General features: G+C 39.8%; 1 protein-coding gene across 1 annotated transcript in view; it reads right to left on the reverse strand.

Annotated features, from left to right (window-relative positions):
- The window catches only part of LOC586759 (kinesin-like protein KIF28P), a 41,956-nt gene that overhangs the window by 12,116 nt on the left and 10,410 nt on the right, over positions 1-19,430 (reverse strand). Inside the window, 13 exon segments of the mRNA XM_030990030.1 lie at positions 1,129-1,195; positions 1,198-1,306; positions 1,920-2,035; positions 3,811-3,975; positions 5,570-5,630; positions 6,412-6,482; positions 6,961-7,094; positions 7,855-7,962; positions 8,306-8,417; positions 9,049-9,166; positions 10,009-10,097; positions 11,612-11,744; positions 12,756-12,950. Of these exon segments, the coding sequence (XP_030845890.1) occupies positions 1,129-1,195; positions 1,198-1,306; positions 1,920-2,035; positions 3,811-3,975; positions 5,570-5,630; positions 6,412-6,482; positions 6,961-7,094; positions 7,855-7,962; positions 8,306-8,417; positions 9,049-9,166; positions 10,009-10,097; positions 11,612-11,744; positions 12,756-12,950 (1,478 nt within the window).

A 19,430-nucleotide genomic window follows, 5' to 3' on the forward strand; every position in this document is an offset into this window, starting at 1 on the left:
AGGCCCCCACGTTACAACTCTACAAAGTACTCCTTCGGAAATGTACAAGTGGTACAGGCTTCAAGCTTTAAAACCAGAGAGAAGGGCCACTTTATACTTAAGACTCGAGCAGATGTGACTTGGTCCTTTCTCTGAGTTGCTTATTCAACAACCCAGAGTTTTTAATCCTGTATTACATGGAGATAAGTCCTCAGAGTTAGATAAGCGTGTCTGAATTTAATACACACTGTGTGCATACCTGCCAACCTGAGACAAGAGAAATTAGGAGTAAATTTTTCTGGATGGACTACGAGGTCGCGAACCACCGAAGGATTGGGGTAGTAGCCCGTAGATTGGGGGGGGGGGGGAACTAACGATCACGTTCGAGCTGCGCTGTGTATATCTTCTATGAGCGCGAGCGCGGATGTTGGGTTATGCTTTAGTCTATACATACATACATACATATTGGTATTTATTGAGCACCTTTACATGAACATGCTCAAGGCGCTTTACATTTCGAAATACAAACATAATAGTTATATACTCTCCAAGTGCATTACACTCTAAAAAAAAAAAAAAAAAAAAAAAAAAAAAAAAAAAAAAAAAAAAAAAAAAAAAAAAAAAAAAAAAAAAAAAAAAATTAAATTAAAAAAAAAAAAAAATCGGAGTTTTGAGGCATGCATTCGGAATTCGGAGTTGGTATGAAAAATGCGGAGGAACTCCGCCTAAATCGGGGTGGTTGGCAGGTATGTGTGTGTTAAAGGCATCGTTTAACAATGTTAAATCTGAGATGCATGGACCTAGGTGTTATCAGTGTCTGTGATATGGAGTAATATTGAAGCCCTAAAAAAATTGCACTTCAAAATGATCATGAAGTGCCTCAAAAAAGTAAAAGTCTTTGAGTGACCGGTTTTACCATGCTCATTTTCCTAAATAGACTGTAGTGTTATAAAAACCGTTAGGAAAACAAAAAATGAAATTTCGAATTCCAATCACAAGCGATGGGCTTTTAAAAGTCATGGGATTCCTGACTGGCCTAAAGGCTTATAATTATGATTGCGGCATGAGCCAAATCCAGGATTTTGTTTCAGAATCTGGGGCAATGTTACAGAATCACTTTAAAACTCAATAAAGACACAGAAGACTTACTTGAGACCCGAGAGCACCATATCTGCTGCAGGATGAGCCTTATCACTTCCCACCTTGGTCAGACCTGCTTGATGAAGTGGATGATCATTCCCGTCAGGGCGGGGTCCTCGTTAAGGTTCCAGAAATGGGGCGTGACCTTCATCTCCTCGTGCTTCTTCTTCTCCTTCGCTAATTCTTGCTGCAGGGATCAAGAACAGGAGAGAGAATCAAAAAGCAAGCGTTAAGACTTGTCAAGTTGTCGTGTTGAGAGCAAGCTGCTTAAGATCTTTCTCAACAAAAGTTTATCAAATGGAAAGGCTAAAATCCTGACTTCCCCAACCCTGGACAACTACATGTATGACCATGACAACAATCTTCAATAACAAAATTCCTCAGGAAGGACTCAAAGCAATAGTGCACTGGTACTAGATTTCAATATCAAATCTAATTCTGAGGGCGGAGTGGCCAGAGAAGGGAGTTCCTTCTTCAAGGACAAATGAAGTGGTGATACGATCTAGTGGATAAGTCAATGATCACAAGGTAAGGGGGTTTTATTGCCAGCCATAGCATTACTGTCCTTAATTAAAATTAATCTACACTTACATTCCCCACACTCAACATAGGTGTAGCGAGAGGGTACCTGATATGAATCATTCCTTGAATGCATTGAGTGCTACAGTTGGTTGAGCTAAAGCCAGCGAGGGTAATAATATTGAAAGTCCTTTGTAATTTCATACATGTAGATGTTACATCATAATGTAAAATGCCCTATAAGAAAGGAATACTATGATCATTTAATGATATGGAACTACCTCCTGCGCCGTGTGAACTTCTTTTAGTTTCTGCTCCCAGGATTTCTTCATGGATTCCATCTCGGATTGGTTCTGCTGCAGCTGCCTCTCAAGCTCACTCTTCATCTCCTCCACTTCTACTCATCAATCAATCATACAGAGAGAGAGAGAGATGGAGAGAGAGAGATGGAGAGAGAAAGAGAGAGAGAGACAGGCAGGTGGGAGAGACAGAGAGAACATAGAAACAGATAGAGAGAGAGACAGAGAGACGAGAGAGGGGGAGACAGACAGGCACAGAGAGAGAGAGAGAGAGGCGTGAGAGAGGGGAGAGAGACAGACAGAGAGAGAGAGATGGAGAGATGAGAGAGGGGAGACAGACAGGCACAGAGAGACAGACAGAGAGAGAGGGAGGGAGGGAGAGAGAGACGAGAGAGAGGAGAGAGACAGACAGACAGAGCGACAGAAAGGGAGGCAGACATACAGACAGAGATACAGAAAGAGAGAGAGGGAGAGACAGAGAGATATACAGACAGAGAGAAAGAGAGAGACAGAGAGAGACAGAGAGAGTGAGAGATGGACAGAGATGGTATGAATTATGTATTTTAAGACGGAACATTCATCTTTTCATTACATCTCTTTAAAAGCAGAGCCCCTTACATATATTATCTATCTTCATGGCAAATAGAAGATTAGTATCTGATGTAGAACAAGAAGGATTTTCAATTTTATTCTCATTTTCCTCTATAAAAATTTCCTATTCTGAGACAGAAGACTTTATATTAAAGTATGTTTTTCTCTGAATTCCAATACCTGAAATCAATATTAGCTTTCAAAACAATACTGTACAAGAACAATTTTGCCTTTTAAAGACATAAAATCATCTGCAGAGAGGAAGAAGGGTGCTAACCATGTGTTCATATAGAGTTTTCATGGTCTAGGGGATACGTCACCAGACTGTGGATATCATGGTTTGCAATCAAGTCCAGCTGCAGTACTAATGTCCTTTTGGCAAGACATTAATCTACATTTGCCACTCTCAACCCAGGTGTAGTAAATTGGTACCTGGTAGGAATTTATTCCTTGAATGCTGTTAGTCAGTTAGTGCCTTAGGGCAGCTGGACGAGAGCAAGAATAATAGGCACCTTGAATACCTTAAAGGTAAAGACCAGTATTGGAAACGCCCCAATTTCAAAAAATGAAATGGAAGCTCTTATTACCAATCATGTGAAAGAATATGTTTTGAATAATACATGATGATAAAAATTTTGCCGGGAAACCGCCTACTATCTGATATATTTGGTAAATTAGTTTATCTATTGGACTGTGAGAGATAAAAACGCATGTGTCGCGCACGTGTGCGTAGTCCCATATACATCTTTCTGTGTACAGTGCTTGTAACTTTATGAAGACTGGGCCAAATTCTTATCATTTTGATGATTCCAGAACCTTGCAGTACATCTATGCTAGATGATCAACCTTTTCTGATTGATTTCACAAAGTTTCTTTCACAATGCAATCGCTTGACCATAACTGGTCTTTATCTTTAAGAGATGGATACTTTTTATTATAAGATGATGACCTGGATCCAATTCAAATGATTGGTTGAGAGCGTACATGTGAACTGGCATTTATTTTGCATAACACGTAATTTTGATAATGACCTGTCATTAGTAAAATCATGTTATAAAACATAATCTTATAAAAACAAATAATACACATCATCGGGCATTAGTAAAACTACCCACTCGGTACCTTCAAAACAGTCCAAACACCCTCGACTATCGCCTCGGGCATGTTAGACTGTTCCAAAGGTACCTTGTGTGGGTAATTCTTCCTAATGCCCTCACTGCTGTGTATTATTTGTACATTAGTTAACACCCTTCTGGGTCTCAACAGAGGATATTTTCTGTACCGTCTTCCGGTATTCCCTGGAGTATGGCTGCCTCCTTGCCTCCTCCTCCCTTCCCCTGCAGCTCCTTCAGGAGCCTGGCGTTCTCCTCCTTCAGCTCTCGGATTAGTTTGTCTGTAGGACTCTCGTTCACAACCGCTTTGGTCTTGATAGCCTTGGCTCTGTCAGCTGATCAAGTAGTGAACAATGATTGAATGGGTAGAGGGATCATTATTATCCATGGGATATAACAAAACATTATTTCAAAATACTTTTTTTGTACATAATAAAAATGATAATAATGTAAGACCTTTTCAGGACTATGTACACTCAAGAAAGTAAGATTACCGATCCCCAATCCTCCCCCTCTCTCAAATGGTGCAATGGCAAGCCTACTGTATATCTACGTCACCATGCAAGCTGATATTTACAAGCAGCATCCAATGTCAGGCTCATATAGCGCATAATATATTTCCATCCCTATGCGCTTCATAATTAGCAAAAGAACAAACTTGTATCTTATGAACATTTCAAATAGCTACAGTAAATTAATTCTATTTCTTCTTCCATAAGGGTACATCCCTCTTAAAGAGTATTGTTGTACTTTTATCAGTTAAGAAAGTATTCTGATTCTGAAAACAATACTTCATTGAAAACTAAAAACAAAATTAAGATTACCCTATTTTAACTGGGCTATTTCAGACCAGGTTTTTACTGGGGGGGGGGGGGGGTCAATTTGACCCCCCCCCCCTAAGATCTCGGCTGTTTCACTGCCGATCACCGCGAAAATTTGCATACATGTCAAGTGAAGTGTAAAGAATACTATGGTTTATTTCAATTTTTTTGAAAAATTCACTCATTTGCATATTTATGGTAATTTATGCAAATAAGGTCATAAAATTCACATTTTTGCCCATAAATCATACATTATTCATATTTAAGCATTCTTTTTCACTACATATATTTGTTAGACCATTTGGAGTAATAATAAAACACAAAAAATTGGAAGAGCCAGGTTATTCCTTAAGTTATCTCTTGTTTTGATAATTTCTTATGTATTTCATTGTTTTTTTAACTTATGTATTTTATTGTTTTATTTCATTTATAACTACAATTCAACTATTTTGACCCAAAACAAACACCTAAACTTTAAACAAGACTAAATAACCAATGTTTTATCTCTTTTTAGGAAAAATGACATTTCCATATGTTTTGTACACAAATTACAAAAATTAGCGATTTTCGGGCTGACATGCGAAGACAAAAGGTCACGTGACTTTGTAACTATAAGTCCGATTTTCAAAAAAATTGTTTTAAAAGATGCATAAGACTCAAAAGAAAAAAGTCATGAAAGGAAAATTTTATATTTGCCGCGGTTTCGGAGTAGTCGCGAAATTTTCTACAGGGGAGGGTCAAGGGTCAAATTGACCCCCCCCCCCCCCCCCCCCCCCCAGTTAACATAGGGTTAAAGGAGAAATTACATGTTTAACATGATAAAATATCGTCTTAACTAATAACATGTCAATGCTGTTGAATTACAAAAGGAAGGAAAAAATGTACATCTTTAGAGACTGGTTAAAATTATTGATGTTAACAAATTATCACTATTATTATATCATTTTTAATGATCGTTAGTAAAATTCTAATCCTTTTAGGCAATCCACAGGCACTGACTGGTACCCATTATCTTTTTCTCTGTATTGTTTATATTGATGTCTGTGTTACATTGCATTCTCCTGGATATTAAATGAATACAAATAAAAAAGAACGGTAATGATCTTACCATATCTGAGAGTTGATAACGTTTCATCAAAGTTGATATCTGCTGGACTTATAGCAGCAATCTAAGGAATTCAAGAGAACAAGACAACAAGATTTAGCAAGAAATCAACATCGATATAGGGGTATACATTTAAATCTTAATTTCCCATTCATTGCATTTCCTCCTAATTCTATTTTTCATGTTGGTCTATTTAAGAAAAATCCTTGTAAAGTATGTCTGAAGACTGATACAGTGAAACCTGTCTATAAAGATCACCCAAGGGAGACAAGAAACATGGTCTTCATAGGCAGGTGGTCTTTATGTAAAGGTGCCTATAGAACATGCTTCAATGAGAAACCATTTTCAAGGGAAGCAAAAAAATGTGGTCTTTGTAGAGAGGTGGTCTTTCTATACAGGTGGTCACTAATGGAAGGTTTGACTGTACAAATAACAAAAAACAAAGCAATTTTATCATTTAGTTTTTTGTGTAATTCATTAGGTAAAGCACTACTTGTTACTTCTTTACTTTCTTCATTCAATGTATCTTTCGAAGCATCTATCTAATTATTTCCCTATGTCTATTATCATTTCTCAAAATACTTTTTAGCTTCTATTTGTATATCATTTCTTCTTCTACTTTTGAATATCAGACACAGTACTGGGTATCAAAAGTACCACAACTCATCCATAACACATCCAAGGAACCAAGTTCATGCATCTTGCATTAACAACAAACAAGAAGTTGGAAATATATATAATAATAAATCAAAAATTACGTAGGCCAGTATAATAAAAGGGTAAATGAGGGTAGAGAATAGGGGACTTTCTTCTTGAATGATGACAGTTTTAAGACAATTACTCACCATAATTGTTTTGCTGTTTCCTCCTAAGGCGTTCTTTAGTAACATTGTAAGTTTGGAATCTCTGTACGGAACTGTATCAGAAACAAACAAGAACAAACCAAACAAATGAGATGAGACAGTAAAATTCTTATTCTTAGTCTACCCAAACCTGACCAGCAAATATGGCACAGATTATCAAAGAAGACAATAAGCCATTTTCGTAATGTAACCAAATTCATCCTTAGGTGCATCAATTTATTTCAATGACCTGTTACAAATAATTGTATGTCAATAGTCAGAATAAAAATAATTGGATATAGATTGTATCGTTAGGAAGAGCAAGCCATAAATGTTTGTCCTACCTTGCAACAACTAATGAATGCAATTTGAATTCATACTATTGAGATACATATATTCGTAACAGATAAATGAATGATTCATATTCAGGCGCTTCACAAAGGCATGTGCATAAATTTGGTTACATTACGAAAATGGCCTATGAGCTTGTATGCAAAGCATTCCTTAGGATCTACAAATTTTGTGATTTTTAGAACAATTTTTAAGAGTTACCTCTTATTCCTTTCTTTCCAGCACCCATATCAGCCAGTGCCTTTATGACGTTTCCAAGCGATGAGAGAGAGAGATTTATTGCTGCTCCTTCTTTTAATCTGTCTCCTGTCGCTCCAGTACTATCTACTCTCTCACTGAAATGATATATTACAAAAGAACAATGAAATGAGATTCATGGAATCGTCTTTTTAAAGCCCCACTGCACTACTTATAGCTACTTGTGCCCTCTATATAGCAAATAATGCCTAATCAGTGACCATTGGTCCACCATGGTCCCCTTTTTCTTATGTTAATTGAGAGCTGATTTGATGAGATAACCACCTGTCAGTGACCATGAAGGGAGGTCTAATGCCTCCTGGCCAAACTAGTGCAGATAGGCTTTAATGTTATTGATGAGGGAAAGGTAGCTGTATCTTCTTTTAATCTGTCTCCTGTCACCACAATACTACCTATTCTTTCAATAATTTTTTATTTTAAATCCTCATTAAACAAGCTCAACATAAAAAAAAACCCATTTATGTCCAGAAATTGACCCTCCTTTGTGGCGTGCACCTGTAAACCAGCTTACAATGGAAGTTACAAACTGATTCAGCCTAGGACGCAGGTTCGAAACTGAGTCACGTCTTTCGTATGGTGACGTCTAAAGGTCGGTCCCCAGATAATCATATCTGATTGATACACGTCTGTAAAAACCCAATACACTTCTTTTTGATTTTTTTCACAGGTATGTATTGATGGGGTGTAGATTGCTGCATCTTCTTTTCATCTATTTCCTGTTACCCCAATACTACCAAATCTTTCACTGAAAATCCTCCACCCACCCCCCCCCCCCCCCCAAAAAAAAAAAAAAAAAAAAAAAAAATTGACCCTAGCTGCAATCACTGGTTTTCTTACCTTCCAGCTAAATCTACTAGATTGATGATAGATGTCTTAGTCATGTTCTTCCCCGTCTCGTTCCTGCCTTTCTGGATGAAACGTATTGAAACGATGGTGTGTGCTCGACTGCAGAGAGAAAACCACGAGAAGGATAATTATTTTTTCCAGTGAGTTTGTTATTTACCTTTACACAACTTGCGGTTTGTTTTGCAGTGGTTCTTATTCTAAACATTGAAATAGAAAGTCAAACTCTCGATCAATTACAGCTTTAATCAATTACAACTTTGATTCTGAGAGATATCATTAGTCCCTTGCCTTCTTTGCCCAAGCCTTCAAAATTTACTAAAAAGTTCAAATGTTGTCATAAGTTTAGATTTTTTCCTTCAGGTTCAGGTTCATGTTCAAGTTCAAACTTTCATACTGTAGCCAATTATGCTCATACTTGTAAAATAGATTCTATGATACTTACCTGCTGGTTGCGTTCATATTTGTTGAAGCAATCGTCCTATTCCTCGTTCCTTCGTTGATCTTGTTGTTGATATCGTCATAACTCATAACAGGGAATGTGGCTTGTTGCTCCACTACAAATCAAGAGGGAGGAGAACAAAGTATGGTTAGTTAAAAACTCAATTTGCCAATTACTGAAAATTTCAAGAAAATAATTGAATTTGATGGTTACTCAAGTCTACCCCACAACACAGACACAAGACTGACAATAAACCAACAAATATTACATTACTCCAAATAGACAACATTTGGTCTGTTTAGTGTTGGTTGGGGTTGTGACTGAATTATGATAATGAGGTGTTCAATACAACATAAAAATTTGTTTGTGATGCCAGTAGAGTACCTGAAATACTTTCGTTGCTCACAAGTTTAATTTTGTTTGCATGTGGCAGCTCATTTTACATGTTCTATAGGAAAGAGAGAGTCCTTTTAATAGTGGTGACTTTAGAATTTCTTGAATTCTTGACAAGCTGTCTATTTGTTTCCAGAGCATTTACTAGCTCTCATGAGCTGAATGTCACGATGCACAGGGCCCTGTTTCATAAAACATGTTATCCATTAAACAACTCACAAAAGCTGTTATAAGCTACTGAAAGTGTGGCATTTGATTGGCTCAGAGCCATTTTGCAATAGAAATTGAGCATTTATTATTGATAACAAGTTTTATGAAACAGGGCCCAGGTGTAACTTATTGTGATTGCTCACCGTAGAAACCTTTCTGCGGATGCTCTCTGACCTTTAACCCTCCTTTGACCTTGAAGCTAGCCGGCATAAGGAGGTCACGGACCTGCTCGTTGTAGATCTCCAACATACTGACAAACACCTGCAAGGTAAACAAAGTGTATACAGTAAAACATGTGTATATGATAAACCATTCAAGATTGAGAGAAAAGAAAAGTGTTCTTTATAAAAAAATTGGTCTGTATATCAGGCCTAAAAAAAAGGTTATGTATTGCCCTTTGCGACCGACCCAAAAATCTAAAAATCTACGGTCAGCTTTTTAAAAACGTTTTTGTTTTTTGACCGTTTTTTAGAAGAAAAAAAAGATTTAAAGCATTCAAAACCGAAAAATATCAGCCTACAGACGGAGTAAAAAAAGTAAAAAAAAGTATTTAAAAAATATTTTTAAAAGTTTTCTGACCAACTGATCCATGTTTTGGCACCTAAAGGTCAATAAAACTTCTTTTTGTTTAGGCCTTATTGAAGCAAGTTTGAAGGAACATCCAAAAGCTGAATATTATATGCTTGTATGGGATTTTCCATCATAATGTCTTTAAAATCTCATGCTTAAAAATGTACTTCAGATCTGATTACAAGTACTGTATACATTTAAAAAGGGGGTACATGTGTATATTTCATTTGAAGTTACCTCTTAGTTCAACCCCTATATATATATATTACCTTGGGTGCTGAGAAAAGATGTATGTATTAGAAGGTGGGACACATATTAAAAGCTTCAACGGGATGCAATTGATTCCAGCAAGAATTAAAACACAAGTGTTTGTTAAAATTGAATTTAAATAAATTTAGATATTCTAGGGTCCTGTGAATAATGTGTTTTGATTAGCTGTTTTCTTTTTTTAATTTTAATTTTTCTTTGCAATATGTTTAAAAGGAAGGGACCACTTTTCATCAAAAAGCAGACAAAATAAGATGCTTTATTACCTGGTATTCTTCTTCCTTTGACTTGTCTGCATTTTTCTTCTTCTCCCCAATCCCTCGGAATAACTCTGAACATGCCACAGGAACAATACCTAAACCAAAGAATCACATCATGGATAATTAACACTCATTTATGATACCCTTTATTTCTTTCTTTTTTTCTACAAATACTATACAGTGCGTCCCAGAAAAAACGAAACCGAGAAGTATCGATGTTTAATCATAACTTAATCACAACCATAATTAATGAATGATACATATTTGGAAAGCTTAGAGTCTCCTCTTTCAGTTGATGCTACTCACGTGATGCATATTTCACACATGAGTGATTAAAAGCAATTTGAAGGAAGGAAGGAAACCAAAAAGTAGTTTGGCTGGCGGTATCTGAATTTCAAAGAAAAATTCATATTTCTAGAAAGTTCATGTTCTGCTCTTTCATATGATACCTCAATCAAGAAAAATGAGCCAGGAATAACAAAGTTCTGTTTGTTTAAAGTAGCCCTTACATTTTCATAATTTTAACAAATGAATTCATTTTCACTGGGTGCCTGCCGTAGCAAAAAGCAGATTTGACAAAGACTTAACTCCGTTTCGTTGACAATCAACCATGCATGAAGACTCTCGTCTACGGCTGATTGTCAACGAAATGGAGTTAAGTCTTTTGTTAATTTTGTTTATTGATACGGCAGGCAGCCAGTGAAAACGAATTCGTTTAATAAAATTATGGAAATGCAAGCACTACTTCAAACAAACAGAACTTTGTCATTCTTCGCTCATTTTTCCTGATTGAGGTGTCATATGAAAGGTCAGAAACTCAACTTTCTAGAAATGTGAATTTTTCTTCGAAATTCAGAAACTGCCCACCAAATGTCTTTTTGGTTTCCGTCCTTCAAATTGCTTTTAATCACTCATGCGTGAAATATGCATTATCCGAGTAGCATCACATGAAAGAGGAGACTCTAAGCTTTGCAAATAAGTATCATTCATTCATTATAGTTGTGATTAAGTTATGATAGAACATCGATACTTCTCGGTTTCGTTTTTTCTGGGACGCACTGTATACAAAACGATTTTTGTATCATGCATAGAACCATAAAGGACCTATGTACCTAAAGTCATAATTCACACCCCATTGCTATGTGAATAGCAAGTCATGATATTCCAGAAGTTCAAAGTCCTTAATATGCATGATAACATTTGTTTATGGCATGTTATCACCAGCATTAAAATCATTTTAAAATGATCCATAGTAATGTCAGACATTGCTTGGATAAAATGTTTACATAATGATATAATGTCTACCTTTACTTTAGTTGCTTTCTTTGACTCTCTGCACAGTCACTCATTTGCCATACGTGCAATTTTGCATGAAACAATAGGAACCAATTGACAGAAAGATTGCTTTGTATAACACAATTTTTTTGCAAAATTATCAGTTTCCCGTCTTGATTAGCTCCATGACCACACTTCTAACATGGATAGATTACTCTTTCACTGAAAACATTCAAGTAATCTTGAAGCCTTTGGTGTTTATCTATCCCGTGATAAATACAGTGTGGCAGAGGGAGATTATTTGTGTGGCATATAGAAAGAGTTAAAGCCTTACCCTTATTTGCACCATAGCCGACGATAGAGTAAGACTTTCCACTGCCTGTCTGTCCATAGGCAAAGAGACAACAGTTGTAGCCTTTCCAGGCATTGGCTAGAACACTCTGTCCAAGATCTGAGAAGACTGTTTTCTGCATTGATAAAGCAAGAAGGAGTAAAACATTAATGTACCTACATGTAGTACGTGCTTCAAAGGTGCTTGAAATCAATCAGTCAATCAATTAATATCCAAACAAAATAACAAAACAATGCCCAAATATTTGCAGACTGCAGTTTTTACATGACATGATAGAAGCAAAAATTGTTTCAATCAAGTTTCATTCCTAGAGTTGCAATCGATCCGGATTTATCACACACATAAGTCCTTCAATCAATTGGAAACTCCTAATTCTTTAATACAAAGTTGTGACTGGTATCAATTTTCAATCAATTTTGTATTTAATACCGTAATCAAAACTATTAAAAGACTGGGCCATGAACACAGCTTGCACCTTTTGACATTTAAAACATTCCATTTTTTTTCTATGCCTGGCTCGAGTTGACAGGAGTTACAAGCTCCTTGCTATCTTTAATATGGAAGTTACACTTTCTGCCACATTTCCAAAGGCCTACACATTGACACAAAGGGTATTGAACTTGGCTTGGAGTTTTCATTTGAGGTCCAATCCCTCCCATTTGATTGATGAATATACATTACATGTAATCATCCCTAAACCAGGGCTGCAATATATTCAGAAGGGATCAGTGTAGCAGGTGCTATCTCACTACTCTGCTAATAAGCTGTCTTCACTAAGTTTCTTGAATCAGTACATGTACCACTGCAAAGTCTCCTGCATTCACTTCAGAAGGCCACTTGGGAACTATTTACAGATCTGGATATAGTTCATGAATGTACATCCATGTCTCTAATTGCTGATTATTTTTTTAAATGTTAACTTATTTAATATCCTTGTAGTATATTTTATATTTTTATTTCATTGTTATTTTGTATTTTACCATGTATATACAGGACCAATGAAAAAAGGGCTTTGGCTGATATTGTCATCCTGTATAAATATTTGTTAATAAATAAATAAATAAAATAAATGATCGTGACAATCAAACAGGCCCAGCCTTTAAGACTATGTCAGTAGTAGTAGTACCTGGTCTGCATATTTCTTGTCTGTTGGTTCTAAGTAGCCTTCCTTGTTCTCCTTGTACCCATCATGAGACCAGTAAGAGAAGTCGTAAGCAAACTTCTTGGGCTCCTCTCTCTCATTCTCTGGATTCTTGATCATCGTCGACTGGCCGTTCATCTGGATAATGCATTTTGCCTTGCGGTTCTTCTCCCGTTCGTTGTGTGAAATGTTAAGGATTTCACTGGTATTGATCAGACTAAGATCACCTTATAAGGCCTTTAAAAAAACATGTTGTATTGCCCTTTGGGACCGACCCAAGTATTTTGAAATTTACGGTCAGCTTCTCGAAAGAATTTTTTTTTTAAGCATTCAAAACTGAAAAATATCAACCCAAAGAAGGAGAGGAAAAAATATTCTGACCGACCGACCCATGTTTTGGCACCTGAAGGGCAATACAAAATACATGTATTTTGGATAGTCTGGATGTATCAGGATGCAGTTGATGTCCATCAATTTTTAATTTGTTTTGGTTAAGATGAAACAACGATGACATAATTTCAGACGGATAAGAAACAAAAGTCAACAGTACGAGAGAAATCACCAGGGATTTAATTTGGTTTTTGACTTCTAGATATGAGTTTTGAATTGAGTTTGGAATTGCCTTGAAATTACAGAAATTGCTCCATTAAGTGTAGGATTTTTGAGTGCCAGCTTTGGGATTGCTTTTCTAGAAATTTAACAACAAAATTTGGGCGCTAGTGTACTTCCATATCCATTTTGGGGGCAGTTTCATCATATCCACTCATAGCAAAGGAATTTTTGCCCAATCTTTAACAAAATTTAATCATAACCATTGCATTTTCCACCTGAATTTGGATCACATCTAGCAAACTTCTTGTATGGTTTATGGTATCGTGCATGCGCGTAATACATAAGCCATACAAGAAGTTTGCATAATTTTTGACTGATAGCTTCAGTTTGAGGTGCAGAGCTACAGCGTAGAGACGGTACTGAGCGACAATGTCGACATCTAAGCCCTAAACGGAGGCTTCACAATGTCAGATGTGATCAAAATCAGGGGTGATAGTGAGCACTAAAAAAAAATAGGTTTTTGTTTTCCCCTCAACCACGCCCCCCCTTGAGTAAAAAAAAAAAAAAGCGATTCGCGGGGAAAAAACGGCATCTAACAACATTCCCCCCTTTCGAGTAAGAAAATTGGGAGAAAAAAATAGGGCAAAATAGGGAAGAATAGAGAAAATAAGGGGGAATCAGGAAATCAGGATAAAAAAGGGAAGAAAAACAAAAATCTGGTAAAAAAAAAAAAAAAAAAAAAAAAAACTTTTTTTTTTTTTTTTTTTTTTTTTTAAATCGGGAAGAAAAAAAAAATCGGGAAAAAATCGGGAAAAATCGGGAAAAAATCGGGAAACCGATTTAAATCGGGTTTTTATCAGGCCTGCTCACAGCTTTCTCCACTCTTCTCAACCATGACGACCACCCCCCCCCCCCCCACCTACACAGAGGTGTTATCTTACATCAGCTTGTGGTAAAAGGGTGTCGTGAACCCACATCACACAGCTCCCAGCACTCTTTTCAAACATGAAAAACCTCCCCCTACCTCCCCCTCCCCCCTAGACAGAGGTGTAATCATATATCAGCTGGTGGTAAATGGGTGTTGTGAACCCACGTCACACAGCTCTCTGCACCCTTCTCAAACATGACAATCCCCCCTCCCCCCTTCACAGAGGTGTGATCATATATCAGCTGGTGGTAAATGGGTGTTGTGAATCCACATCACACAGCTCTCTGCACCCTTCTCAAACATGACTCCCTCCCCTCCCCCCTACAAAGAGGTGTAATCATATATCAGCTGGTGGTAAAAGGGTGTTGTGAACCCACATCACACAGCTCTCTGCACTCTTCTCAAACATGACAATCCCCCCTCCCCCCTACACCATGGTGTAATCATATATCAGCTGGTGGTAAAAGGGTGTTGTGAACCCACATCACACAGCTCCCAGCACTCTTTTCAAACATGAAAAACCTCCACCTACCTCCCCCTCCCCCTACACAGAGGTGCAATCATATATCAGCTGGTGGTAAAAGGGTGTTGTGAACCCACGTCACACAGCTCTCTGCACCCTTCTCAAACATGACAATCCCCCCTCCCCCCTACACACAGGTGTAATAATATATCAGCTGGTGGTAAAAGGGTGTTGTGAACCCACGTCACACAGCTCTCTGCACTCTTCTCAAACATGACAATCCCCCCCTCCCCCCTACACCATGGTGTAATCATATATCAGCTGGTGGTAAAAGGGTGTGGTGAACCCACATCACACAGCTCTCAAGCATGACAACCTCCACCTGCCTCCCCCTCCCCCCTACACAGAGGTGTAATCATATATCAGCTGGTGGTAAAAGGGTGTTGTGAACCCACATCACACAGCTCTCTGCACTCTTCTCAAGCATGACAACCTCCACCTCCCCCCTACACACAGGTGTAATCATATATCAGCTGGTGGTAAAAGGGTGTTGTGAACCCACATCACACAGCTCTCTGCACTCTTCTCAAGCATGACAACCTCCACCTCCCCCCTACACACAGGTGTAATCATATATCAGCTGGTGGTAAAAGGGTGTTGTGAACCCATATCACATAGCTCTCTGCACTCTTCTCAAACATGACAATCCCCCCTCCCCCCTACACCATGGTGTAATCATATATCAGCTGGTGGTAAATGGGTGTTGTGAACCCACGTCACACAGCTCTCTGCACTCTTCTCAAACATGACAATCCCCCCTCCCCCCTACACCATGGTGTAATCATATATCAGCTGGTGGTAAAAGGGTGTTGTGAACCCACATCACACAGCTCCCAGCACTCTTTTCAAACATGAAAAACCTCCACCTACCTCCCCCTCCCCCCTACACAGAGGTGTAATCATATATCAGCTGGTGGTAAAAGGGTGTTGTGAACCCACGTCACACAGCTCTCTGCACCCTTCTCAAACATGACAATCCCCCCTCCCCCCTACACACAGGTGTAATAATATATCAGCTGGTGGTAAAAGGGTGTTGTGAACCCACGTCACACAGCTCTCTGCACTCTTCTCAAACATGACAATCCCCCCCTCCCCCCTACACCATGGTGTAATCATATATCAGCTGGTGGTAAAAGGGTGTGGTGAACCCACATCACACAGCTCTCAAGCATGACAACCTCCACCTGCCTCCCCCTCCCCCCTACACAGAGGTGTAATCATATATCAGCTGGTGGTAAAAGGGTGTTGTGAACCCACATCACACAGCTCCCAGCACGCTTCTCAAACATGACAACCCCCCCTCCCCCCTACACACAAGTGTAATTATATATCAGCTGGTGGTAAAAGGGCGTTGTGAACCCACATCACACAGCTCTCTGCACTCTTCTCAAGCATGACAACCTCCACCTCCCCCCTACACCATGGTGTAATCATATATCAGCTGGTGGTAAATGGGTGTTGTGAACCCACGTCACACAGCTCTCTGCACCCTTCTCAAACATGACTCCCTCCCCTCCCCCCTACAAAGAGGTGTAATCATATATCAGCTGGTGGTAAAAGGGTGTTGTGAACCCACATCACACAGCTCTCTGCACTCTTCTCAAACATGACAATCCCCCCTCCGCCCTACACCATGGTGTAATCATATATCAGCTGGTGGTAAAAGGGTGTTGTGAACCCACATCACACAGCTCTCTGCACTCCTCTCAAGCATGACAACCTCCACCTGCCTCCCCCTCCCCCCTACACAGAGGTGTAATCATATATCAGCTAGTGGTAAAAGGGTGTTGTGAACCCACGTCACACAGCTCTCTGCACTCTTCTCAAACATGAAAACCTCCCCCTGCCTCCCCCTCCCTAGCCTATAATCTAGGCGGAGTGCCAAGCTTTTTTCTTTGCTGCTAGACTAACCTTAAGCAGAACGTCTGATACGGCGAGACTACGAACCGTGAGCCGTGAAGCGGCTCACCGCCTATAATCACTGGTCTAGCTTTAGTCGTTGTTTTTTTATTATCGACCATGAATCCGTGGCAGTTTTTCGTACGAAAAAACCTCATGAATACGAAATGAACTCAACCAATCAGAAACACGTATGGAGAAGTGGACGAGCGCAATCTTTTTTCGTTGCGGTTTCTTATATCTGATTGGTCGAACGTAACATAGGTGTACCTTATTTGGTAGGGCTGTTGAATGATTCATAGATCCGCCATTTTGAATATATATGAATATTGATTAGCTAGACCAGTGATTATAGGCGGTGAGCCGCTTCGCGACTCACGGTTCGTAGTCTCGCCGTATCAGACGTTCTACTTAGGGTTAGTCTAGCAGCAAAGAAAAAGGCTCGGCACTCCGCCTAGATTATAGGCTACCCCCTCCCCCCTACACAGATATGTAATTATATATCAGCTGGTGGTAAAAGGGTGTTGTGAACCAACATCACACAGCTCTCTGCACTCTTCTAAAACATGACAATCCCCCCTCCCCCTACACACAGGTGTAATCATATATCAGCTGGTGGTAAAAGGGTGTTGTGAACCCACATCACACAGCTCCCAGCACTCTTTTCAAACATGAAAAACCTCCACCTACCTCCCCCTCCCCCTACACAGAGGTGTGATCATATATCAGCTGGTGGTAAAAGGGTGTTGTGAACCCACGTCACACAGCTCTCTGCACCCTTCTCAAACATGACAATCCCCCCTCCCCCCTACACACAGGTGTAATAATATATCAGCTGGTGGTAAAAGGGTGTTGTGAACCCACGTCACACAGCTCTCTGCACTCTTCTCAAACATGACAATCCCCCCTCCCCCCTACACCATGGTGTAATCATATATCAGCTGGTGGTATAAGGGTGTGGTGAACCCACATCACACAGCTCTCTGCACTCCTCTCAAGCATGACAACCTCCACCTGCCTCCCCCTCCCCCCTACACAGAGGTGTAATCATATATCAGCTGGTGGTAAAAGGGTGTTGTGAACCCACATCACACAGCTCCCAGCACTCTTCTCAAACATGACAACCTCCTCCTGCCCTGCCCCACCCCCCTACACACAGGTGTAATAATATATCAGCTGGTGGTAAAACGGTGTGGTGAACCCACATCACACAGCTCTCTGCACTCCTCTCAAGCATGACAACCTCCACCTGCCTCCCCCTCCCCCCTACACAGAGGTGTAATCATATATCAGCTGGTGGTAAAAGGGTGTCGTGAACCCACATCACACAGCTCCCAGCACTCTTTTCAAACATGAAAAACGTCCACCTACCTCCCCCTCCCCCCTACACAGAGGTGTAATAATATATCAGCTGGTGGTAAAACGGTGTGGTGAACCCACATCACACAGCTCTCTGCACTCCTCTCAAGCATGACAACCTCCACCTGCCTCCCCCTCCCCCCTACACAGAGGTGTAATCATATATCAGCTGGTGGTAAAAGGGTGTTGTGAACCCACATCACACAGCTCCCAGCACTCTTCTCAAGCATGACAAACTCCACCTGCCTCTCCCACCCCCCTACACAGAGGTGTAATCATATATCAGCTAGTGGTAAAAGGGTGTTGTGAACCCACGTCACACAGCTCTCTGCACTCTTCTCAAACATGAAATCTCCCCCTGCCTCCCCCTCCCTAGCCTATAATCTAGGCGGAGTGCCAAGCTTTTTTCTTTGCTGCTAGACTAACCTTAAGCAGAACGTCTGATACGGCGAGACTACGAACCGTGAGCCGCGAAGCGGCTCACCGCCTATAATCACTGGTCTAGCTTTAGTCGTTGTTTTTTTATTATCGACCATGAATCCGTGGCAGTTTTTCGTACGAAAAAACCTCATGAATACGAAATGAACTCAACCAATCAGAAACACGTATGGAGAAGTGGACGAGCGCAATCTTTTTTCGTTGCGGTTTCTTATATCTGATTGGTCGAACGTAACATAGGTGTACCTTATTTGGTACGGCTGTTGAATGATTCATAGATCCGCCATTTTGAATATATATGAATATTGATTAGCTAGACCAGTGATTATAGGCGGTGAGCCGCTTCGCGACTCACGGTTCGTAGTCTCGCCGTATCAGATGTTCTACTTAGGGTTAGTCTAGCAGCAAAGAAAAAAGCTCGGCACTCCGCCTAGATTATAGGCTACCCCCTCCCCCCTACACAGATATGTAATTATATATCAGCTGGTGGTAAAAGGGTGTTGTGAACCCACATCACACAGCTCTCTGCACTCTTCTAAAACATGACAATCCCCCCTCCCCCCTACACACAGGTGTAATCATATATCAGCTGGTGGTAAAAGGGTGTTGTGAACCCACATCACACAGCTCCCAACACTCTTTTCAAACATGACTACCTCCCCCTCCCCCTACACAGAGGTGTAATCATATATCAGCTGGTGGTAGAAGGGTGCTGTGAACCCACGTCACACAGCTCTCTGCACTCTTTTCAAACATGAGAATCCCTCCTCCCACCTACACCATGGTGTAATCATATATCAGCTGGAAGTAAAAGGGTGTTGTGAACCCACATCACACAGCTCCCAGCACTCTTTTCAAACATGAAAAACCTCCCCCTACCTCCCCCTCCCCCCTAGACAGAGGTGTAATCATATATCAGCTGGTGGTAAATAGGTGTTGTGAACCCACGTCACACAGCTCT

This window comes from Strongylocentrotus purpuratus, unplaced genomic scaffold (genome assembly GCF_000002235.5).
Source record: "Strongylocentrotus purpuratus isolate Spur 01 unplaced genomic scaffold, Spur_5.0 spur5_scaffold_19, whole genome shotgun sequence".
Classification (NCBI taxonomy): domain Eukaryota; kingdom Metazoa; phylum Echinodermata; class Echinoidea; order Camarodonta; family Strongylocentrotidae; genus Strongylocentrotus; species Strongylocentrotus purpuratus.